The following is a 25,693-nucleotide window of genomic DNA, read 5'->3' as shown; positions in this document are numbered from 1 at the left end:
TGTGGGGGGGTGTGTGTCTGTAAATACCGGGGGCCAGATTGAGGACCCTGGGGGGCCGTATCCAGACCACGGGCTGTAGTTTGAGGACCTCTGTTGTAGAGGATTGAAGATGGGTTAATTAGCATTGATAATATACAGCTGTGGGCTGGCTTCAGGGGCTGCAGGTTGGCTGATGTAGATAAGGTGCAGCTGTGGCTGGATCTGTTAAGTGGTTGGGCAGCCAAGGAAGAGAGAGGAGGAAGAAGGAGAAAGAAGGGAGAGTACCCTGGATGAGGAGAGACTAGGAGAAGGCAGCAGAGGGACTGGCATGAAGAGTATGTTGGTATGTGATGGTAAAAGACCTTGTTGCAGCTAGCTAGTCTGGAGAGTGCTGTGACAGAAGGTGATTTTATTTAAAATAGAAACTGAAACAAAATAAGTGTCAGTCATAGTTTCACACTCAAAAGCAGCACAGTAAGCATCTAAGAAGTCTGTCCAGCAGTCAGGCACATGTCAAGGTCCTGAGTGCAGTAGTAGGCCTTAATGGCCCTGACTAGCCTCAACTGAGGTTTTCACCCATGGGCCCAGGAGATCCATTTAAACTCAGCCATGAGCTATGTTGTAGAAGTGCCTGTCTCCAGCTCAGCCACAGCCATGACTGTGCCAGGAAATGGCTGCCTGTTGAACTGGATCCTGAGCTGCAGACTCACTTCCTGGCTTGACCTCGGACCTGCCCTATCATCATGAAATTGCCTGATGATGTAGACTTTTGGTTGATCCTGGCTACCCTTCTCGAGTCTGCTTTGGTTGGGTATTGTGGGACTGGGCCCTGGCTGGCAAGGCCTCTACCCTGCTGGTCTTGTTGTCATGTCTAGCTCCTTGCTTCCCATCCCTTAGGGAGAAGCAAGTCCTCCTTGCTCCTGACAGCACCAGGTCTATGCATGTTCAAGCCATCCATCCAGCAGTCAGGCAGCAAGATGCCAGATGTTAGGTGATGACATGGAGGACAAGGGATGCCAGCTGTCAAGTCTTTCTAATGTATCCTGGGTTATTCTTAGGTTAGTGATCACGTGCAAGTTTTGGATATGCTTTTTTGTACCCTTTTGGAGCTGACAGTGATCAGTGTCTCCACCCTATCCCACCCCTGTGACTGTTACAGGTGAGCAAACAACCCATACTGGATCTGGATACCGGGGTTTATTTGAGAAACAATGAAATTAGAGCTTTTTACCCTACTTGGTGATCTTACAAACACATTCACTTCCCCCCCCCCAGCAGTACATTCACTATGTCTGTACTTCCTATCAGGAAGATCACTGCTGGTCCAGGAGGGTTGAGCAGATGAAAGTCATGTTGGTTTTGTGCTGTGCAGCTTGCTCCCAGTTACCAGTCTCAGGCATTATTGGCCAAGATTCCTGCATGTCCCCCTGCATTTGTCTCCACACATCTCCCTGATCTTCCCCCACTTCCAGGATCTTTCCTCCAGCCAAGATCTTCACTTTCTTTTTGCCAGGCCTCCTTCTTCTTTTTGGTAACCCAAGCCCCCAGTTTTCCCAATTTAAATAGTCCATGTGCAGAAGCACAACACGTGATCAGGCTCCTAATTGGTGGTTCTGTTTCTGAGTTGGAGGAATCAAGATGTGACACACTTCTTTAGTCCAAGTATTAGTTATCAAAATTTACAAACAGTCTGTACTGGTTGCAGCTAGCAAGTCACAGGCTTGTGCTTGAGAGTACTAAAGTTCAATTTTGGATGTTTACCCACACATAATTATCTGCAGCCTGTCAGCATTCACAATTTAAGCTCACAATTCTTTCTGCCTACCACAGCGAGTCATCAGGAATTGTTCACTGTTCTTTGTTTCCAGACCTGGATGTCTTCTGTAATGGCTGGTGGATGTGCTGAGGTCTTGATGACCTGCTAATCTGGGTGCCATTAACGTATACAATTGAGAGCCTTTGTTCTGCTGTGTGTTCCTTCTGGTGTCTCCACACACAAAGGTTCCCATTCCTTCTCTATTCACACTAATCTTAGCCTTTCTATAAAAACTCTCTATGCTGCTGCTACAACAGCAGCAAAAGGCTGACCAAGGAAAAACTGGGACCGGTTGCTGAATAGGGCAGACGATTTAGTGACAGTGGACACAGATAAGGTTGAGGCACTCAGTACCTTCTTTGTGTCCATCTTCACTAGCAAGGTCTCCCATGCCTCTGTGCTTAGTGAAAGGGTTCAAGAGGGAGAATTACCAGAAGCGGATGAGGATCAAGTCAGGGATTACGTGCGTGAACTCTACCCATACAAGTCCATGAGACCTGACAGGTTGCCTCCAAGGGTGCTGAGAGAGCTGGCTGATGTCCTTGTAAGGCCATTCCATACCATCTTTGAAAAGTCATAGTTGTCTCATTGGAAAGGAGGAAGTTCCTGATGACTAGATGAAGGCAAATATTGCATCCATCTTCAAAAATGGCCAAAAGGCCAATCTAGGGAACAACAGACTGGTCAGCCTCACTTCAGTCCCTGAGAAAATAATGAAACAAGTCCTCTTGGACAACAGTTCTGGGCATATGGAGGAGAGGGCTACTAGAAACCGTCATTAAGGATTTACCAAAGATAAATCGTGCTTGACTGACTTGGTTGCCTACTTTGATTAAAATAGTTATGGTTGTGGACATTTACCTCAACTTTATCAAGGTTTTTGACACTGTCTCCCATCCTATGCTTGTATCCAACTGTTATGGTCTGGATGGGGGCGAAGGGGGGTGCAACTAGATTGGTGAAAAAGTAGCTGGATGATCAAGCTCAAAGGATAGCGGTTGATGTGTCATATTCTACCCGGAGGCCAGTGACAAGTGTGGAGTACTACAGGGGTCTATCCTGGAACCTGTCCTGTTGAACACCATTTTCAATGACCTGGAGGTGGCAACAGAGTGCACTCTTCTCAAGTTTGCAAATTATGCTCTTAAGGACAGGGCTGCCATTCAGAGAAACCTAGACAGGCTGGAGAAATGGGCCCATCCGAACCTCATATAACTCAACAAGAACAAGCACCTAGTCTTGTACCTGGGAAGGAAGAACCCCTTGCAAAGATACTGGCTGAGGACTGCCTGGCTGGGGAGCAGTTCTGCTGAAAAGGACCTGGGTGCTCTTGATAGGCAGCAAGCTGAACATGAGCCAGCAGTGTGTCCTGGCAGCAAAGGCGGCCAACATAATTCTGGGCTGTATTAACAGTAGTGTAGCCATTAGATCAAGGAAAGTGATTATCCCCCTTTACTTAGCATTCATTAGACATGGAATACTGTGACCAGTTTTGGGTCACGTACAATACAGGAAAGACATTGATCAACTGAAGCACATCTAATGGAGGGCCACTGAGATCATCAGGGGCCTGGACCACATGCCCTATTAGGAGAGACTGAGAAAACTGGCCTTTTTCAGCCTGAAGGCTTTGGAGGGGACCTGACAGCAGCCTTCCAGTACCTACAAGGAGGTTATTAAGAAGGCAGAGCCAGGCTCTTCACACTAGTGCATGGTGGGAGGACAGGAGACAATGGGCATAAGTGGAAATAAGAGAGGCCCTGACTGGATAGGAGAAACTTTTTCTCTATGAGGATGGTCAAGCATGGGATCAACGCGCCCAGAAAGGTTGTGCAGTCCCCATCTTTGGAGGTTTTCAAAACCAGACTGGATAAATATATTTAGTTATCTGCAGTTTGCAGCTGAGACAGCTACTATCTTTGCAGGTGTAGGGAAAAGACTCAAGATATTTGTTATCACAAGGAGCTAGTGGCCTTGGACAAAAGTCTGGCAACATGTTTAGTGCTAGTTTGCTCTGTATAAGAAAGGGACATAAAACCAGCGTGTGATGGAAAAAAAGTGAGGAAGCCCCTGTCAGTTTGAGCCTTGATACAGACAGGACTATGCAGCATGCTGTACACCAGATGAGAGATCCATCTGATGCCATCACCTTGGGCTCCTGGTATCAGAAGGGACGTAAGACATTCTAATTCAATTACTATCATCGGTTCCATATAGCTTCTGGTTTTTGAGTCAATAAACAACCTCTTTTTCTCACATCCTGGATGTGGTATGTTGTTTCCTTGAATCCTCATTGTCTGCCCAATAGCTAGACAGAACAGCAGATAACCTGAGGATAAAACACAAGTGTTCCAGACATTAGTACTAGGGCCAAGAAAGGAGCTTCCATCAGCTGATCTATTGCTTATTTTTTACTAATACTTATCCCACTGTATACTACAACAGACTTAGACTTTACTATATCATAATTAGAGCCTACAAGAAAAAAATAGCTAGTGTTGCATAACAGCTAGTTTATCTGTGTCAGCAACTGCTGGTAAGATCTATGAGAACTATTTATACCAACTCATTTACTTGGGTTAGTCAAACTATTATTCTAAAATGCATTCCAAACCCTGTGTGCGATCAGAGCAATGCAGCAGAGGGCCAAGTAAACAATAGATCTGGCTCAAGGAGCATACAAATAATAGACTCCTGTAAAAACACGTGACAAATATTTATACTGATATTTGAGGTACAGACTCTCCCTTGAAATAGCTCAGCTACAGAGTACATGTTTATGGACAGAGCTGCTATAGAAAGAGCAAGTTTGAAAAGTTTCATAGAAATTTTGGATTGCAGAGGCTCTGACACCAGGCTTGTTCTGGGAATAGCATTTGAACCCAAGATCCTAAACCACAAGGCTTTTAAAGATCGTCCTATTTCTCAGTACTTAAGTTGATAATTTCAGAAATCATTCACTTAATAAAAAGTTTTAGTTTAGCAGTGTATGAAATACCTGCCAAAACCAGACTTACAAGTGCTTGGCTCTTGACTGTGATCAAGCTTTGTTGAAAGCAGAATCTCATCCCACCCACTGTACCTGAAAGTCTCCTTTTGTTCTCTTCAACTAATAATTTTCACTCCATTATAGAACTAGCTTTAAAAAATTAGTTTTAAAAATTTAGTTAATTTAAACTAAAGTCTTAAAACCAAAAGTTTCTCAGTGACCATACAACCCAAAGATCATATGTAAGCAATTGTTAGTTATATGGGGGGGAGGGGAACAACACACAAGACTTTTTTTATGAAAGCAAAATGTAACATTTAAATCCTCTTAGAAGAGGTAGAGAGCCAGTGTTTTAATTGATGCCATTCAGATCTGCAGTACTGATGTCATACCAATTTATTGCTAATGATAAAACCAGATTTAAGAGCTATGCCAGCAATATAGCAGTATAACTGTGATCTTCAATATTCATAGAATAAGACATACCCATATCTAATAACAATAGCAGATTCCACCAGAAATCCATCACTTATTGTAAACATTGTATTTGTGCAAGTTCTTTTTCAAACTTTAATTCCCAAAATCATGAAAGGCAAATTTAGTAGCATAAAACACATTCAGTTTCATGTTTGGCAATGAGAACCCCATTCTTCATAGACAACCAAAAACCTAGCAGCACATTTTCAAACATTATTACAACTGTTTCTGGATTACCCTCCGTCCAAATCCCTCCCCACTCAAAGCACCAAAAATAAAGTGCGATGCCCATAAAAATGTCTTAAGAAAATAGCCACGTTCTTTTATTTGCAATAATAATAATAAAAATAATAATAATAATAATAATAAAAAGAGCACTTTGCCTCAGTCTTAACAGTGCTATACTGTGTCCATCATTTTGGGTTCTTCATCTTTCGGTAGCATTGAGTTTAAATTGGAAACACTTCTGTTTATGCAACCTTGTCGATCATTTGCATTCTGCAACAAATGAAGAATTCAAAGCTTAATCTCAATGCATACATACACTTACAGATAACTAAATCAAGCTCTTTATTTTGCTTGTCTTAAGATGAGATAAGTTTGTAATAAAATAAAATTTCTTAAAAAACAACAACCCAGACAGTATTGTCATAATGTGAGTGTCAAGAAGCTTCTTTAAATTTAGCTAGCATACTATCACCTTATTTACTTAGGGTTCAGTTACCAGATCTTATCAAACAGGTACCTTGACCAAAATTATTTCAAAGTACTTTAAATTGTGTCTCCTTCCCCAACATCCAGCTTTTAAACCCTTTTAAATTTTAATCTTCAGCCCAAGATGTGATCATCACCAGCACTGAAACCAAAGGCCCCGGTGTTCCAAAATAAAGATAAAACCAAGGGCAGAATATCGTAACACAGTGTAAATTTTCCTTAGACTTGACTACCTGTAGGTTTCCATTAATAGGATTAGTCATTTTCAGTTGAAAGCTCATTTCGCCTCCTGTGATGCAAAGTATATTTAATTCTAGCGCCTGAACAGGTTAATGATGCAGTTTTCCATTTAGCACAATTATTCAAGGGCACTGAACTAACATATGCCTTTTAATGCTATAAATTGTGAGAGCTTTGAGAAACAATCTCTCTTGCATATTGCTAATAGTGCATGTTAGAAATGACAGTGCTTCACGTATGGAGAGGCCTATTCCTAGATCTCAAAAAGTACATCTTCTCAAGAGTGTAGCAAAAATCTATTCCTAAAAGAGTTGTTATATTCATTTTTGGAAATAAAAAGCCTACCTGTGACAAAGACTCCAGTCCTACAATACCAGTATAGACACTGGGATTCTGTACTGACGTAGGTATAAAGGCTTGAGACTGTGAACAGATTCTCACTCTTGATTTGAATGCTTCAAGCTCAGTTTTAAAAGCTTCCAAATAGCCTTCTTCCCCTGCCTGTAAAAAGAAGAGTGAAATATTTTTCATCTCAGCCAGATTTACTTCTAGTTGTAAGCATACATACTGCTAAAGAGAAGTCTTGCAGTAATGCATATTATACTCATTAAAGGATAATGGTTTGTACAAGTCAATAACAATATTACCACCAGTCAGCTTAAAAAGAAGATTCAGGTATGCTGTTTTTTGTTTGTTTGCTTTGTTTCAAAGAGAGACTTTAGCATTTGATGGGTATAGCAACTGAGTTATTCATCTGAGAACATGTAAGAACAAAACAAATATAATTTTAATCCTTCCTTTATGCCACCTCAGAAGCCAATACCCTTAAGAGAAAAGGTACTAATGGCAGCACTCAATTCAAAAGCAAAGCATGATTCAAAGTGGGTGTCAACTGAAGTCCTTAAAGCAGCATTAAGATCAGCATGATTTGATTCTTCAGTCTTGGATAACTTAATATAGAACCTGCATCAAACCACAGCTTCAGTCTTCTCACATCTTTCTCTCCCTCTCAGCATTCCAGAGCTAACTATGACTGACTGAAGAGAAACAGACTCCAAATTGGGCCCTGCCATAAACTGTATAGAGAGGAATTATGATAAACGAAATAGGACACTTGGTTCTTAGACACATTCATGTTTGCGCTGTAATTTAGGTGGCACTTCACTTTTCCACACTCCTGTAGTTCCCATGCTATGTTCTGCTTTCCCTCTGGCCTAACAAAAATCCATGGAACTTCCATTCTCAAGATCAGAATTATGCAAAATGTTCATCCTAGAATGAACTGCCAACAAAACACCACTTCCCCATAAGCTTGATTCAGTTGGTAACATATTTAACCTCCAACTGTCAGGAAGAAAGCTCCTTCAGAACACTGATCCCTTGCAAGGGTATCAAGAGTTTCAGTGTTATACAAGTTCTGACTTACTTTGGCTTTTTGGAAAAATAGACGAAAACAGCCTCTTGGATCCACATTGCAACTTCTGGCCATTTCTATAATAAACTGCATCACAACTGCTTGGTGTGCTATTTGTTCCATCAGAGCTCTTTTCTGAAAAGAGAAATTACATAATTACAGAAAGTATCTTTAAAAGTATAACTCTATCTAGAAATCAGCAACATCTTTGCATTTGATTCCTAAAGAGGAAAGAACTGATACTGACAGAAGCAAAGGGACTGTTAATTAGCTGAGACTAGATCTAATGTAGTAATGTGTTTTGGAGGCTTCCTTCAATAAGATAACATAGACATGAGAAGACAGGGAGAAGATTAATTAAATGGCTCATCAATTTGGACAGCTTTTCTGTAGTGTAAGTGGGAAATTGCATACTTTTAAGCGGTTTAAAGGTCTTCCTAGTACCTGTTCAGCTTCTAGATGAAAACACCATAAGATGAGATATTTAGCTGTTTCTTCACATACAAGATATGGATGGTCAGACAAAAATCTTTGACTGTCATCCCATCTGCCCAGCATACCTGATTAAAAAAAAACCCAACAACATGAATTAACACATTCAATACGGAGAAGTGATTTAATGCAGTGAAGATGTTATTCAAATTTACATACCACTACAATCTCCTTCACACTTCATTGTTACCTTAGAAGAACACCATGCAAATAAAACTGAACTCTATATTTTTTGGTTATTAAAACACCTCCCAGTGCTAAAAGAACATTACCAATAAGGTATGCTCAGACTAAAGATACTGAAATATAGTTAGCTGCTACTGTTAAGATCTTATTTTTATTGTATCTCTGGCAGCGTTAAAAACAGGTTAACTGTAAATGGTTTTCACACACTGTAACCAAGTAGTATCTATACCTATTTATTAAGAATTTGATAGTATAACAAAATTGATGGATGGAGATTTATAGTCAGTGATTTTGACAGAAGTGCTTGCAAGTTAAGACAAATAGAAATGAAAGCATAATCATAGTCTAAAATTAATATGCTTTGACATGGTTTGCTAGGGTTTAGGAAATAAAAAGCTATTTTTATAACCAAGTTCAAGCATTAAGGTCAAAAACAGGAGAGCCAACTCAGTGGTTGAAAGTTAACTAGAAGACTTAATTGTAGTAAGTAGCATGAAACTACCTTCATGGAAAGACCTGCAGGTTAAAAGTCAGAACTCAAAATTCAAACAGTGAGATGATCACCTCCCCCTCATTTCCTTCATATGATTTAATTGCCCTAATACACATATTAGTAATATTTTACTGCTTGCCAGTATTAGATACAAAGTTTTACCCTTCTATCACTCATATATTTATATATTTAAAAACAAAAGATCGGTTCCATCTCTACATAGTCTTAACAGCTGTTTTGCAGATATTTACCTTTTATCATTCACCTCCCCTCATGGATTAACAGACAGAAAACCCCCAGCTATTTATTGGAGGCAGGTCCCAGGCACTTTTACATGCAGGAATTGCATCTCCATTAATGCCCCTGTCATTTCCCATGGAACAGCAGAAAAAGTTGCTAGAATTTTAATTTTTATGACTTGAAAAACTTTTTCAGTTCTATGTTGACTCAAGAAGTTCTCATTGATCATAGTAACCAACGGGCTTCTGTGCTTTACAGCTTCCATTACTTTGAAATGGTTATTTGTTATGATGCCACATCGCCTGTCCTGAGAAACAAGAATCTAGATACTCTCCTCGCCAGATGTTTCATTTGTTAGCATCCATTTTCTACAACAGTAATAACAATAACGAAAAAAAGAAATAGACCTACACAAATTCTACAGGAGATTAAACTGCAAAATGTTGGAAGCAACATACTTACCAAAGTATCTAATCTTTTGTTCATGTTTCTGTATAAATGATTTAGATATATCTTCATCTTCTACTTCTTTTCTTTTATATTGACTAATAAAACTCTAAAGATGAGAAAAAACTATTATAGAATCTCCACATATACCTTTTTTGACCTATAGGATTATTTTAATTCATTACTACTTAAAGGGCAATGTTCTAGTTTTAAACACAGCCCAGCAAACACACATGTACCCAACACTTCATGTACCCAGGAAGGTTATTTACTAAAACACAGCTCATCTAATTAATAATAGGGTGAAAAATGCCTTATCATATTATTCTTCTGAGCAATAATATATCTCAAAGTTCTATGCACGAGTAGGAACTTACTGATCTATAAACAATGAGAAATATCTATACCATCTAGCCCTGATGAAGCTAACTCAGTGGAATTATGAAAAATGATGGTTCATATTCAAGTTAAGTGCTGAAAACAAAACTGACATTTACTATGAAGACAGCTTGTGCTAACATAATCTGTATTAAGAAATTAACGTTATTAGAGGCAAACTGTGCATGTTTCAAATGTGAGAATTTAGCATAACAAAGAAACAAACTTAATGTGAAGAACTTTTTCTCATCCTTGGTTTTGGCAACAGTTGCTATAAGGGACAAATATAAGTTCTGACTCCCAGTTAAAGGAGGTGTCATACACATTCATGATATCAGTGCAACATGTCCTCTTCAATAGGACAAATTAAGAAAGAAAAACATTCAAGACATTACAATAAGCACTATACTAAATATAGAAAACACTCAAGAAGAGAAATAAATGGAATAAAAAAGGCTTATAATTGTTTTCATACACATTTATAGGCCATACCTTATTAAATACCTCCTTACTAAATGAATCTGTATTCCATATTTTCTGTCTTTCCCTCTGTATTAGTGCTGCTTCTTTTCTTCTCCATTCTTCCTCTCTCTGTCTCAGTTCTGAAGCTTCAGTCTGTGCTTTGGCATATTCCTGATCAATGGATTCCGAATTATGCAGTGCTAAACTACCAAGTTTCTGCTGGGCTTCTGCTAGATTCCATTTGGATTCTACAGAGTTCTTCACAAACTCTTTTTGGTTTTGACAGATTAATTCAATACCTTGAATATACGTCTGTGTCTGTGTGGAAAACAAAACATGCTGTTTATGGAAGGAAAATTGATAGAATTTATGAAGCATATAATTCCCAAATAGAACACTGACATGGAAGGCATCGTAAAAACAATATTATATTCACAACAGTGACTAAACACAATATTGTTCAGCTAAATTACTTTTAACGGAAACTTCTACTTCAAGCTTTCTAAACCTAATTGAAAGATACTTACAGAATCATGGATCAAGTATTACCACCAATAATACAGTCTCCAGACTGTATATCATAAAAATATTTTCTAGATAAAAGGATTTTCCACACTCTCCTCTGGCTATCTTTATTCTGCAAAATTAGCAATAGCCAAAATAGCAGAATACTTGCAAGACATACTTCTGAGAAGAAAGCATCTGCTTTATGATGTTGTGGTTTAACCCCGGCCAGCAACCAAGCACCATGCAAAAACTTTGACTGGGCAGGACCAGCTCAGCTAGCAGATCCTCTGGTATTAACCAACCAGGTAGCCTTTGCTAAATGTTTATCCCAATGTTTGAAGGTCCCACAACCCATTGCTTTCAGCGTAGTCTTTAACAATCCATTACATTGTTCAATTTTCCCAGAGGCTGGTGCATGATAGGGAATGTGATATACCCACTCAATGCCATGTTCTTTGGCCCAAGTGTCTATGAGATTGTTTTGGAAATGAGTTCCATTGTCTGATTCAATTCTTTCTGGGGTGCCATATCGCCACAGGACCTGTCTTTCAAGGCCCAGAATAGTGCTTTGGGCAGTGGCATGGGGCACAGGGTATGTTTCCAGCCATCCGGTGGTTGCTTCCACCATTGTAAGCACACGGTGCTTGCCTTGGTGGGTCTGTGGGAGTGTGCTATAGTCAATCTGCCAAGCCTCCCCATATTTATATTTCTGTCATCATCCTCCATACCACAGAGGCTCAAACCGCTTGGCTATATTGCAATGCATGTTTCACATTCATGGATTACCTGTGCGACAGTGTCCATGGTTAAGTCCACCCCTCAATCTCAGGCCCATCTATATGTTGCATCTTTTCCTTGATGGCCTGAAGTGTCACAGGCCCACTCAGCGATAAATAATTCACCTTCATGTTGCCAATCCAAATCTACTTGAGCCACTTCAATCTTGGTTGCTTGATCCACCTGCTGGTTGTTTCAATGTTTCTCAGTGGCCTGACTTTTGGGTACATGAGCATCTACATGACGTACCTTTACAGCCAGATTCTCCAACCGAGTGGTGACATCTTGCCATAATGCAGCAGCCCAGATGAGTTTACCTCTACATTACCAATTGCTCTCGCTTCCATTGCTGCAGCTACCCCCACAGGGCATTTGCCACCATCCATGAGTCAGTATAAAGGTAAAGTATCAGCCACCTTTCTTGTTCAGCAATGTCTAAATCCAGCTGGATAGCTTTCAATTCTGCAAACTGACTCAATTCACCTTCTCCTTCAGCAGTTTCTGCAACTTGTCATCGGAGACTCCGTACAGCCACCTTCCACCTTCAATGCTTTCCTACAATATGGCAGGACCCATCAGTCAACAAGGCATATTGCTTCTTATGTTCTGGCAGTTCATTATACAATGGGGCTTCTTCAGCACGTCACCTCTTCCTCTGGTGACATCCCAAAATCTTTACCTAGTGGCCAATCCATAATAATTTCCAAGTTACCTGGATGATAGGGATTTCCTATTTGAGCTCGTTGTATAATCAGCATGACCCACTTACTCCATGTAGCATCAGTTGCATGATGTGTAGAAGAAATCCTCCCCTTAAACATCCATCCCAGCAATGGCCACCAGGGTGCCAAGAGGAGCTGCGCTTAAGTACCAATCACTTCCGAAGTGGCTGCATGGTGCTTGGTTGCCGACTGGGGTTAAACCACGACAGATGTCAAATAACAATAGAGTAACTATTACTACCTACCTTCCAGCATGCATTAATATTACTGTGGTGGGTTGACCTTGGCTGGCTGCCAGGTGCCCACCAAGCCACTCTCTCACTACTCCTCCTCAGCAGGACAGAGGAAGAAAATAAGATGAAAAAAAGCTCGTGGGTCAAGATAAAGACAGGAAGATTGGTCACCAATTACCATCACAGGCAAAACAGACTCGACTTGGAGAAGTGAATTTAATTTATTTATAATTAAAAATAGAGTAGGATGGTGAGAAACAAAGACAAAACTGAAAACATGTTGTTGTTCGTTTCCCCCCCCCCCCTTCTGAAGATCAACTTCACTCCATTGTTCCCGACTCCTCTGTCTCTTCCTCCCTGTTCTGAGCAGTGTTGGGGGGATGGGGAATGGGGGTTGCACTCACTTTGTATCAGTTCCTCTCTGGCGCTCCTTCCTCCTCACACTTTTCCCTTGCTCCAGTGTGGGGTCCTTCCCATGGGCTGCATTTCTTCAAGAACTGCTGCAGTATGGATCTGTTTCATGTTATACAGTCCTTCAGGAAAAGACTGCTCAAACATGGGTCCCCCACGAGCTGCAGCTCCTGCCAGTACCCTGATCCAGTGTGGGCTCTCCACCAGCTGCAACTTCCTTCAGGGCACATCCACCTGTTCCTGTGTGGTGTCCTCCATGGGCTGTAGTGTGGATATCTGCTCCAGCACGGTCCTCTCCATGAGCTGCAGGGAACAACTGCTGTGGCACGTGGTACTCTCCATGGGTTCCAGAGAATCTCTGCTCCGATGCCTGGAGCACCTCCTCCTCCTCTTTCTTCTCTAACCTTGATATCTTCAGGGTTGTTTCTCTCAAATTTTTTCCTCACTCCTCTCACAACTGCTATGCAGTATTCTTTTGACCTTTCTTAAATATGCTTTCGCAGAGGTGCCACCAGCTTTGCTGATTGGCTCAGTTTTGGCCTGCAGTGGGTCCATTTTGGAGCTGGCCTCTGGCCAGCTCTGCCTGACGTGAGGGCAGCCCCTGGTCTCTTCTCACAGAGGCCACCCATGCAGCCCCCCCCAACATTGCCATGTAAACTCAAAACAAATGCTCACTGCATGTCCTCTGATCTTATCCTGGACTATTAGTGAAAGTGGAATTTAAGCTATGAATTAGTTGGGGCACAAGATAAGCATCCCTTTCCTTCTTCCAAACATACTGAGAGTCACTAACAAGTAGGAGATAGAAATGATTTCTTACACCACAGTATTTATATTGCCTACAGATGTACACTAGAAACTCAGCAGTTCCAGATTTTTTTTCTTTCTCTAAACCATCTGCAGGCTACAAACAGGATGCAGGCTCTCTCTTCAAAAGGAGCCCCATGGACAAGACAAGGGCTAATGAATCATAAAATCATTTAGGTTGGAAAAGACCTCTGAGATCAAGTCCAACTGTTAACCCAGGACTGCCAAGTCACCACTAAAATATGTGCCTAAGCGCCACATCTATGCATTTTTTAAACACTTAGAAGGATGGTGATTCCATTACTTCCCTGGGCAGCCTGTTCCAGTATTTGACCACCCTTCCAGTGAAGAAATTTTGTTGAAGCAGGAGGCTCGGACACAACTTATACGACCAATATGATCAAGTTAGTGCCACTTTATTAAAAGACTTACAGCAATTTATACTCTCAGCAAGAGATACACACGCTACATAGGCTTTGTTATGTAAAAAGTGATAGGTTAAAACCACTCGTCCACACGCTTCCACCTCCCTTATGATTGGTCCCAGTGTGGTGCCCACACGCTGCTCCCCCCTCGTGCAGGCATCCTGTTTTTTCTCATCCCTCTGTCCAACTCCCCCATCTCTCAGTGAACACACAGCCTCCCTATCTCCCCTGGCCTTGCACACGTCCTTCACAACACCTGCAGCTTGTTAGGGCTGCGGCCTGTTATTACAACCAAGTTATGCGGTCTGGATTGCTCGTAATATGCCCGTTTTCTTCCAGCCACTCCACAAAATTTTTCCTAATATCCAATCTAAATCTCCCCTGGTGCAAATTAAGCTGTTTTCTCTTGTCCTGTTTTTTGTTATATGGGAGAAGAGACCTACCCCCACCTTCCTTACAACCTCCTTTGAGGTAGTTGTAGACGGCAATAAGGTCCCTCCTGAGTCTCCTTCTCCAGACTAAACAACCACAGATCTCTCAGCTGCTCCTCATAAGACTTGTTCTCTAGACCCTTCACCAGCTTCATTGTCCTTCTCTGGACATGCTCCAGCACCTCTATTTCCCTCTTGAAGTGAGGGGTCCAAAACTGAACACAGTGTTTGAGGTGTGGCCTCACCAGTGCCAAGTACAGGGGGACAATCACTTCCTTTGTCCTGCTGGCCACACTGTTTCAGATCTAAGCCATGATACTATTGGCCTTCTTGGCCACCTGGGCACACTGCTGGCTCATGTTAAGCCAGCTGTCAACCAGCACCCCCAGGTCCTTTTCCACCAGGCAGCTTTCCAGCCACTCTTCCTCAAGCCTGTAGCGTTGCGTGGGGTTGTTGTGACCCAAATGCAGGACCCAGCACTTCTTGATGAACCTCATACAATTGGCCTCAGCCCATCAGCCCCACCTGTCCAAATCCCTCTGCAGAGCCTTCCTGCCCTCAAGCAGATCAATACACACACACCCCCCTACTTTGTGTAGTCTGTAAACTTACTGAGAGTGCACTCCATCCCCTCATCCAGATCACTGATAAACATATTAAACAGAACCAGCCCCAATACTGAGCCCTGAAGAACACCACTTGTGACCAGCCACCAGCTGGATGTAACTTCATTCACTGCCACTCTTTGGGCTCATCCATCCAGCCAGCTTTTTACCAAGCAAACAGTATATCCGTCCAAGCCGTGCGCAGCCAGTTTGTCCATGAGAATGCTGTGAGAGACAGCATCAAAGGATTTACTAAGGTCCAGTTAGACAACATCTATAGCCTTTCCCTCATCCACTAGGTGGGTCACCTTGTCATAGAAGAGATCAGGTTCATCAAGCAGGACCTGACTTTCATAATCCCATGCTGGCAGGGCCTGATCCCCTGGTTGTCCTGCACACGCTGTGTGATGGTACTCAGGATGATCTGCTCCATAACTTTCCCCGGCATCGAGGTCAGGCTGACAGGCCTGTAGTTCTCCAGATCCTCCTTCCTGCCCTTCTTGTAGATAGGCGTCACACTGGCTAACATCCAGTCTTCTAGGACCTCCCTAGTTAGCCAGGGCTGTTGATAACTAATGGAGAGTGGCTTGGTGAGCTCTTCCACCAGCTCCCTCAGTACCATTTGGTGGATCCCATCTGGCTCCATAGACTTGTGCATGTCCAAGGGGAGCAGCAGGTCGCTGTTTCCTCCTAGACTGTGGGGACTTGTCCTGGTTTCAGCTAGGATAGAGTTAATTTTCTTCTTAGTAGATGGTACAGTGCTGTGTTTTGGATTTGCTGTGAGAACAATGTTGATAACACACTGATGGTTTTGGTTGTTGCTGGGTAATATTTACACCAAGACAAGGACTTTTCAGTTTCTTGGGCTCTGCCATCAAGAAGGCTGGAGGGGCATGGGAAATTGGGAGGGGACACAGCCAGGACAGGTGACCCAAGCTAGCCAAAGAGGTATGCGTTACTATATGACATCATGCTGAGTATATAAACTGGGGGAAGAAGGAGGAAGGGGGAGGATGCTCGGCATTATAGCATTTGTCTTCTTGAGTAACTGTCACACATGATGGAGCCCTGCTTTCCTGGAGATGGCTGAATACTTGTCTGCCAATGGAAAGCAGTGAATGAATTCCTTGTTTTGCTTTGCTTGCATTTGTGGCTCGTGCTTTACTTATTAAATTGTTCTTATCTCAACCCTCAAATTTTACATTCCTTTCTGATTCTCCTCCCCATCGTTCAGCAATGTCTAAAGCCAGCTGGATAGCTTTCAATTCTGCAAACTGACTCAATTCACCTTCTCCTTCAGCAGTTTCTGCAACTTGTCATAGGGAACTCTATTCCACCTCCAATGCTTTCCTATAATATGGCAGGACCCATCAGTAAACAAAGCATATTGCTTCTCATGTTCTGGCAGTTCATTATACAATGAGGCCTCTTCAGCACGTCACCTCTTCCTCTGGTGACATTTCAACATCTTTGCCTTCTAGACAGTCCATAATCACTTCCAAGATTCCTGGATGACTGGGATTTCCTATTCGAGCTCGTTGTGTCATCAGCACAAGCCACTTTGCTACATGGAGTATCGATTGTATGATGCACAGAGACCCTCCCTTTGAACATCTCAGCGCTGGCAACCGGGGCACCAAGAGGAGCTGTGTTTCAGTACCAATCACTTCTGAAGCAGTTTGAACGCCTTCATAAGCTGCCAGTATCTCTTTTTCAGGTTGAGTATAGCAGGCCTCAGATCCTCTGTATCCTTGAGTCTCCCCCTGGTGCTTTCTGCCAGAGGCTCCAGGTAGGGCCATTCTCCCCGGCTACAGCGTAGACCACATTTTTTACATCTTGTCCTGTCCAGACTGGCCCAAGGGCTTGAATTATCTCCCATTTAATTTGTTCAAATGCTTGCCATTGCTCAGGGCCCCATTCAAAATCATTCTTCTTCTGGCTCACCTGATAGGGCTTACAAACCAACTGTAACTTGGAATATGCATTCCCCACAACACCTAAGCAAGCATGAGTTTCTTTCTTACCAATCGGTGGAGACATATTATTTTGTTGATCACATCCATTGGGATTTCATGACGTTCACCTTGCATTTTATTCCCAAAAACTGGGTCTCCTGTGCGGGTCCCTTGACCTTACTTTCTTTTGTGGCTAAACCAGGTTTCAGAAGGATTTGGACCGTTTTCTCCCTTTTCTCAAGAACTTCTGCTGCTGTATTGCCCCATACGGTAATGTCATCGATGTATTGCAAATGTTCCAGAGGTTCACCCTGTTCTAGTGCAGCCTGGATCACACTGTGGCAGATGGTAGGGCTGTGTTTCTACCCCTGGGGCAGTTGATTCCAGGTGTATCGGACACCCCTCCAAGTGAAGGCAAACTGTGGCCTGCACTCTGCTGCCAAAGGGATTGAGAAAAATTCATTTGCGATATCAATGGTGACATACCACTTAGTTGCCTTCGATTCCAGTTCACACTGAAGTTCTAGCATGTCTGGTATGGCAGCACTCAATGGCAGTAAGCCTTCATTCAGGCCATGATAGTCCACTGTTAATCTCAATTCTCCATTAGGCTTTCGCACTGGCCATATGGGGCTATTAAAGGGTGAGAGGGTCCTGCTGATTGATCCTTGGCTCTCTGGGCGAATCACCTTATGGATTGGAATGAGGGAGTCTAAGTTGTTGCGGTATTGTCACCGGTGCACCGTTGTGGGAGTGACCGGCACCTGTTATTCTTCGACCTTCAGCAACCCTACCACAGAAGGGTCATCCAAGAGGCTGGGCAAGGTAGACATGGGGCCTCTGAGCCAGTCACAATGGGATGTTTTCATCTCTCATTCCCAGTCAGACTTATTTCAGCCTCCAATACAGTTAGCTGTTGAGATCCCCTGTCACTCCAGAAATACTAATGGGTTCTGCCCCCTCATAACTTGATGACATTAGGGTACACTGTGCACTGGTGTCTACTAGAGCTTTATACTCCTGTGGGTCTGACATGTAAGCCATCAGATCCACGCAGTCTAGTAAACCTGGTTATCCCTGTCCTTCACCTCGCTGGAAGCAGGGTCCCCCTAATCCTGATCATAGGGTTTCCCACCAGGATGGCAAGCAGTGCAGAGCAGATGTAAGTGTGGAGTAGTCCTGCCCACTTACATCTTGCAAGAATGGATTAGAATTCCTTTTCATAGGATTGAGAGTAATGTCAGCCTTTCCACTCTGTCTGGGAAACTGCCCACTGGGGACTAGAACAGCAGCCTTCCTGAAAGACCCCCTATCTATGATTGTTTTTTCCTTGAAATTCATGTACCTGTGCCTCCAGGGTCAAGGTAGGTGTTCCATCCCACCTCCTCATGTCCTCTCTGTGATCCTGCATGTAAAACCACAGGGCACCCCATGGTGTGCATCTCCTATATTCTCCCTCTCAAGCAGAAGGGCACTTACTGTTGATGGCTGAGATGCAGGTCGTACAGGTGGGGAGCAGGATATGTCCTTGTCGAGTTGCTGTACCAGTTTCTCCACAGCCAAGATGGAGGTAGAGATGTAATCTTCATATTCCCAGAGTTCATCCACTTCATCCACCGTTGGTGGCACACTGTCTTTCCAGCTCATTATTGGCAATGATTTGGCATATGACGATGGTGCGCTCCATACAAATTTCTACCACATGGGTCACGTGTATGTGACTTCGTCTGGATCTATGGTTACTGCATGCTGTTTGGGTCATAATAAATCATCTCTTTCACAGCTAGTTCCCTCAGGTACTGGATACATCTCTCCATTGCAGTCCACTTGCCTGGACAACATATAATATCTTCCTTGAAGGGATACCCTTTCCATCACGCTTGGCAGGAGTCGCCTCCAGAGGCTGAGGACTTGCAACCTTCTTCCAGTTGCATTGTCAATACTACCTTCCCTAGAAAGTGATCCCAGCTGCTTGGCTTCCCCACCCTCTAATTCCAAACTATTATCCCTGTAACTGCAGCACTGGAACAGCCAGGTGAAAACGTGCTCACCTGGACAATGGCTGAAATCTTTTTGCATATCCCACAGCTCATTCAGAGATAGGACTCGAGAGGTTACCTCTTTTTCTGCCTCTTCCTCTTGTTCCTGTGATGGTCCTGGTTTGTCCTCCTTTAGTAAATGAGCTGACTTTCGTGTCTATTTCTTCTTGAATATAGGGGCAACTGATACTGGCATGGGTGGGTTCTCTGGTTGAGCTGCAGTGCCGGTTGCCAAGACTGGAGTAGCTGCAGCAACTGTCAATTTGCCATCAGATCCAGAGACTTTCTTTTCCCCTTGAGGGTACGGCTAGGCCCCAGCACATTGCAGTAATTTATGCCTCTCTGGAACTGCCAGGGTGACAGCATACTTTTTCCAAATATTTTACTAGTTTTTTCTGGATTCTGCACTTGTTCAGGGGTGAAGTTCCAAAACACTGGAGGTGCCCACTGTTCTAGGTACTTGCCCATACTATCCCACACACTGTGCCACTCATAACGAAACAATTTTGGGGCAGATCTCTGGGTGGTATTGTAAAATAGTTGTTTAACCTTAAACAAGACCTGGAACACATTCAGTATTCCTAGCAATAGGATCATGCTGGTTTCAACATCCCAAGGATATTGACAATTTTCAGAGTTCTCAAATGCTACTGTAATTAACCTGTCAGGGAGGGGGAAGATGTGGGAGGATGTCTACTCCACAGGTTGACTCTCTGAGGAGAAAAGGCAAAAAGGTATAATTATTAATAGTTCCCATTAGATGACTCCTGAAGTACAGAGGTGACAGCAACACTGAGCACACAGACCAGGTTAGTTTCACAACCAGCAAATCTATCATATCACAAGCCAGTATTACAAATTACAACAAAATTATAACCTTAGCCCGGGCTGCAGAGATGAGAAACAGCACAACAGGGAACACGTACTGCAAGTAAGGTGTTAGATAATGCAACTCTGAGAACAAGCGCAACAACTCCAAGAGCAAGTAAATCAACATTGTGACCAGCAACTATTAAACCAACACAATGAATGCTTAGAACAGTTTTTTTTTAACACGCTCTGGTCAGATCTGTTGTTATCGCAACCCTTCGTGCCCCACATTGGGCACCAAAAAGAACGTCTAAAACGCAAAAAGGATTTTAGGAAGAAAATTAACTCTGTCCCAACTGAAACCAAGAAAGACTCCATGAAGTTCAACTAGGGCAAATGCCAAATCCTACATCTAGAATAAGCCTGTGCAACAGTACAGGCCGGGGGCCAACTGGCTATGAAGCAGCTGTGCAGAAAAGGACCTGGGGGTCCTGATGGACAAGTTGAACATAAGGCGTCAGCGTGCCCTTACAGCATGGAAGGCCAACTGCATCCTGGGCTGTATTAGCAAGAGTGTAGCCAGCAGTTCCAGGAAAGGGATCCTTCCTCTCTGTTCAGCACTTGTGAGACCACACATGAAGTGCTGTGTGCACTTCTGGGTTCCCTGGTACTAGACAGGCATGGACATACTGGAGCAGGTCCAGCAGAGGACTACTAAGATGGTCATGGCCTGGAGCATGTGACATATGAGGAGAGGCTGAGGGAGCTGGGTATGTTCAGCCTTCACGAGAGAAGACTCAAGAGGAATCTTATTGTTGTCAACAACTGCTTAATAGTAGAATGTGGAGAAGATGGAGTCAGACTCTTCTCAGAGGTGTACAGGGACAGGATGAGAGGCAATGGACACAAGCTGCAACAAGGGCAATTCCAGTTAGTTTTTTTCCAGAAGGGTGGTCAAACTCTGGAACAGGGGCCCAGAGAAGTTGTGAAAACTCTGTCTGTGGAGATATTCAGAACTCAACTGAACAAAGCCCTGAGTAACCTGTTTTGAGCAGGGGGCTGGACTTGAGACCTCCAAACATCTCTTCCAACCTAATTTGTCCTATGACTATAATTTAGTTATTTAGAGAAGACTTTTCACCTACAGAGAAACGTACTGTATCAGCATTTATTTTTCAGTCATGATAATGTTTAAGTAACTCCTATACTCCAGCTCTCGTAAAATGCTCAGCTGTTACTGTGGGTGTATTACGTATAAATTACAGGGTTTCTGTAGCAGCAGGTTGCAGGGGTGACCTATATAGGAGGAGACCATGAACTGCCTTGTGCCAGTCACAGTCTGTTCCAGCCAGCTCTGAAACTGATGCAAACAACCCATCGCGTGCCAAAACTTCAGCCAGTCAGCAAAGCACATGGCATCTCTGCTTACACATATTTAAGAGATGAGCAGCAGCTGCTGGAGGAAGAAAATTGTATGGGACACATGGAAAAAGACATTGCTAGGGACGCGGCTGGAGATGCACCCTTGGAAGGAGGTATTCCATGCCAGAGCAGGCACTTCCCCAAAGGGACTGCAGCCTGCGGAAGAACCCAGAGTAAGAAGCAAGGTACAGTAGAAAGAAACTATTATACAACAACCCCAACCTTCTGTGCCACCTGTCACTGCATCGAAGGAATTGTTAGGGACTGAGGGTAACATGACAAAAACAAGGGAAGTTGAGACTTGGAAGAAGGAAGGAGAGGTGTTTGACTGAAGCTCAATCTGGGAAAGGGCGAGGAAAAGTGTTCCCTTAAGTGTTCAACAGCTTATGTTTTCTTCCTTCAATACTGAATCAGTAATTAAGTTTATGACAATTGGCAATAAATTATATGAAGTAAAATACACTGAGTCAAGACTGTTTTGCATGTGAAAGCATTGGTGGAGAATACAGGCAACACTCAGACCTGTCACAGCCCGGGATTGGAATAATCAGAGTGATTTAGAAAGTTACAGTGTTTAAGCAGAGCTATGGAAATGGGAGCATTGCTCCCCAGCGTGAGCACTCAGCAATCCTTTACTTGGAGTGAAATTATAGAAATGCAGGACACCTACAACTGCTGCCTCAGGGAGATGCCCCTGAAGTGGCTATGATGGTGCTGAGAAACCAGAGCTGCTGGGATACAGCCAATAGTTCAAGTGAGCAGAGCTCTGGGGAGTTTGGGGCCTATGCCACTTGCAAACACAGCCCTGTGCAAAAGAGAAGGGCTTTGAGATTGGCTGATGGAGGGATAGGCTGGGCAGTGGCCTGATCCTGAAAATGAAATAACCCCATGGAGGACCTAGGAAGAAGGGAGTAATCAGTTGCAGTTGCTTGGGCTGCTGGAGTGTATTTACAGGTGAGAAGGGAGGGACCCTGAAAAGGTGATCATTACTGACACCATGGCCCAAAAGCTCTGATGGCTAGACACAGTTACTAACACTCCTCTAGTATCACCTGATAACCTGGTGGGATGCCTTGTTGATCAAGGAGTGACCTATATATACTGTACTGGAGGGAGCATGCCAGAAAAACGGTGCAAGATTAGCAGCATGGACAAGGATAATGCTGAGGATCTGGTAGTATGGTTAACCTCAGGAAAGAATGGGAATTCTGCATACCCCCCCTCCTACACTCTGGGACTTATGGATGTTGTTGAAAGGAAGAGGATATGACAGAGCAGGATGGAAGGCCCTTTAGAGATCTAGCACTGCAAGCTAAAGAATTGCAAGAACAGGGGAGAGGTCAGAGTTCAGTTAAACCACTGCCTTCTCCTACCTCCATCTCTGGACCACATACTGTTCTGACAACCGATTTGAATTTACTGCGGGATGCGTGTATGTGTGCATGCGCAGCATTGGCCTGGTAGGGGATGGGGATAACTGAATTTATTGGACTATCTAGGTAGGGTGGCCAAGCACCCCTTTGCCTCAACAATTTAGTAGCCTAGTGGATACTGGCACCAAGTGCACCTTATTGCCCTCATTGTGTAGCGCTGATTGAAGTACAGCCATTAATGGAACAACTGGAGGGGAGACATGCCTACCTCTAGTGGAAGGGAGCCTCAGTTTGAATAGACAGGATTAGTACTCACTACCTGCTGCCATTGGCCCTACTGCCCCTGCCATCATCAGGACTGACTTTCTTAACCACTGTAGATGGACAGGCAGGACAGGAAAGCTTTGGGTTTTTTGGAATAGGAAGAAGAGTGGTTTGCACAGGAAGGAACCAACTACAGCACTCTCTACTAACCCCAATGTTGTTGCATGTACTCAAAGAGACCCAGTTATCATTCCCTTGGCAACCCAAGTAATTTGCTGTATGTAGAGTTTATAATGTATGTATATTAAGACTGTGATGATGTTGAAAGTAAAGTTTATAATGGATGTATGTTCAAACAGTTCTTAAATATGTGTTTCACAGAGGTAAAGGGTGGAAAGTAAAGGGTTTTGGTAGCAGGGGGCTGCAGGGTGACCTGTGCAGGAAGAGGCCATATACTACTATGTGCCAGTCACAGCTGGTTCCAGCCAGCTCTGAAAATTATGTAAATAATCCATTGCATGCCAAAACTTGGCACACCTGGTGCCTCTGTGTCCTGGTTTCAGCTGGGATAGAGTTAATTTTCTTCTTAGAAAACTTCCTCAAACATATTTAAGAATGGCAGCTGTTGGTGGGAGGAGGCATGGAAGGAGACAATGTAGGTACCAGCTGGAGATACAATCTTGAAAGGAATTACTCCACTCCAGAGCAGCCATGCTGTGAAGGGACTGCATCCTGTGGTTAAGCCATGTCAAAGTAGGCACACTCAAAAGGCCTGCAACCCATGGAGCAACCCACGCTAGATCAGAGAACAACAAGAAAGAAGCAAGGAGTGGTGAAAGAAAATGAGTAAGCAGCAAGGAGCTGCAGAAAGAAACCATTATGCAGATGACCCCAACCTCCTTTGTGCCACCTGTCACTAGATCATAACCCAGCAAAACCAAGGGAAGTTGAGACTAAGAAGCAGGGAGATGTTTGATTGAAGTTGAACCTGGGGAAGGGGGGAGAAAAGGTGTTTCCCTGTTTGTTTAATTGGGGGGGTGGGGTAGTGTCCTCTCTCAATACCTGAATCAGTAATTGAGTTTGTATCGATTGGCAATAAATTAGATGAAAAAAAAATCCCCAACTTGAGACTGTTTTCCTTGTGACAGTGGGATGATGACAAATTCCAATATTACCTATAGCATTACTACACACGTTCTTTCTGACACGTTCAAAGATAGCTAAACAGATCCAGGATAACCACACAGTTATGCATGCCTGTTTATGCCAATATACTAGGCTCAGTGATTCCATTTATGAAAGAAAGAAAAGTTTAATCATTCTCAGACTCACACCTTTGCACCTCTTCAGTGGTTTCATTTTATATTTTACACCACGCAGCACAAAGAAAGTACACATGTATGAACCCAAAACACGTCCCGCTCTCTGTAAGTTGATTCTGTAAACTGATAGTCATAAGCCCTTCCCTGAGAACCCAGAGGTGAAATCAGGTACGACCCTGCAGGTGCAGGGGCTAGCAACGTAGAATGCCTCAGCGGTGGGAGTCACGCATGCTTCCACCTAAGGCTCAGTAGAACAACAGAAACCCACACCACTGACACGTCTGGCTGAAGACCTCCCGCCAGAGGAAGAAAGAAGCACACGGAGCATAATAAACTCAGCAGAACAAGAAAACGGCACGACAAGCAGTATAGGGAGAGACGTACCTGTGACACCTGCGATTCTGACAGGCGCTGGATAGATGTGAGAGTTAATTCCCGTTCCTCATCTTCCTCAACCGAACCAAGACCCTGAAAGGAGGAAGACCACAATGCCATCCTCACCACAAACTACACAATACCGACAGAACATCCCCAACCCTGAACCGGATATTCCTGTTGCTTGAGGCCGCTACAAGCTTCCCCGGAAGTGACACTGCACCCGACCTCCTACGGCAAACGTAAGGCTTATTTCCTCTCCCTCACCCTACACGTTACCCCACCACTGGTCCAGGTCACGTGGGGTAGAGCCAGCCCTGCCTCTTCCGAGCTAGGGGGGTCTCAATTCAGTGTAACATGGGAGGTGGTGGTGGTGTGTTCTGTTCTGTTTATTATTGAGCCTGTTTTGTTGGATCAGTGACAGAAAACTATTTTTAGGGAAATAGCCTTGCTGAAGTTGTTGCTGGGTGGAATGTGATCGGTTGTGATCTGTTTGCAAGCAGCCAAGGGAAAGCCTTCAGTGCAAAGTTCCAGGAGCAGCTCAGTCTGCTCCACCTAGTCCTCTGCCTTCTGAGCTGGTTGCTGTATGTGTATCTCAGATCTGCTTCACAGTCACAGGTTTGGATGTTGTTACAGAGCAAGAGGTGATGGTTGCATCAGTGTGGGAAATGGTTCTTTATGCTGAATCAGTTTTGTAACATACGCAGGTCAATGTTTAGCTTTGCTAAAAAGATGTTTCTGTGTTTTCTTTTTCAGAGTTCCATGGAATTTTTCTGTAAAGGTGGAGGGCTAGTTAGCAGTCTTTGTTCCCTCATCTTCATCTAGAGGCTACTCCAGGAATTAATCAAATGTGTATACACGTACAGGTCTGCTCTAGTGTTGTAACAT

General features: G+C 43.5%; 1 protein-coding gene across 1 annotated transcript; it reads right to left on the bottom strand.

Annotated features, from left to right (window-relative positions):
* Window positions 1–1,156: 1,156 nt before the first annotated feature.
* Window positions 1,157–25,001, bottom strand: LOC129783159 (hsp90 co-chaperone Cdc37-like 1). The gene is made up of 8 exons (XM_055793009.1): window positions 24,815–25,001; window positions 10,358–10,639; window positions 9,503–9,596; window positions 8,074–8,189; window positions 7,642–7,764; window positions 6,561–6,716; window positions 5,645–5,759; window positions 1,157–4,124 (listed from the first exon to the last, which is right to left on the bottom strand). Exons 1-7 carry the CDS (start codon window positions 24,923–24,925, stop codon window positions 5,661–5,663), a joined length of 981 nt encoding a protein of 326 aa, XP_055648984.1. The 5' UTR covers window positions 24,926–25,001; the 3' UTR covers window positions 1,157–4,124; window positions 5,645–5,660.
* Window positions 25,002–25,693: the final 692 nt, after the last annotated feature.

This window comes from Falco peregrinus, chromosome W (genome assembly GCF_023634155.1).
Source record: "Falco peregrinus isolate bFalPer1 chromosome W, bFalPer1.pri, whole genome shotgun sequence".
Taxonomy (NCBI): domain Eukaryota; kingdom Metazoa; phylum Chordata; class Aves; order Falconiformes; family Falconidae; genus Falco; species Falco peregrinus.
The sequence above is the reverse complement of the archived record's forward strand: the minus strand, read 5'-3'. Positions and strand labels throughout refer to the sequence as shown.

Excerpts from the sequence above, each read along its gene's own strand:
- LOC129783159 (XM_055793009.1), bottom strand. The coding sequence starts at position 24,925 with ATGGCATTGTGGTCTTCCTCCTTTCAGGGTCTTGGTTCGGTTGAGGAA. Across the intron at positions 10,640-24,814 it reads CAGAATCGCAGGTGTCACAG|ACGTATATTCAAGGTATTGA; the intron begins GTACGTCTCTCC and ends ACACAGACACAG. Across the intron at positions 8,190-9,502 it reads ACAAAAGATTAGATACTTTG|GTATGCTGGGCAGATGGGAT; the intron begins GTAAGTATGTTG and ends TTTTTTAATCAG.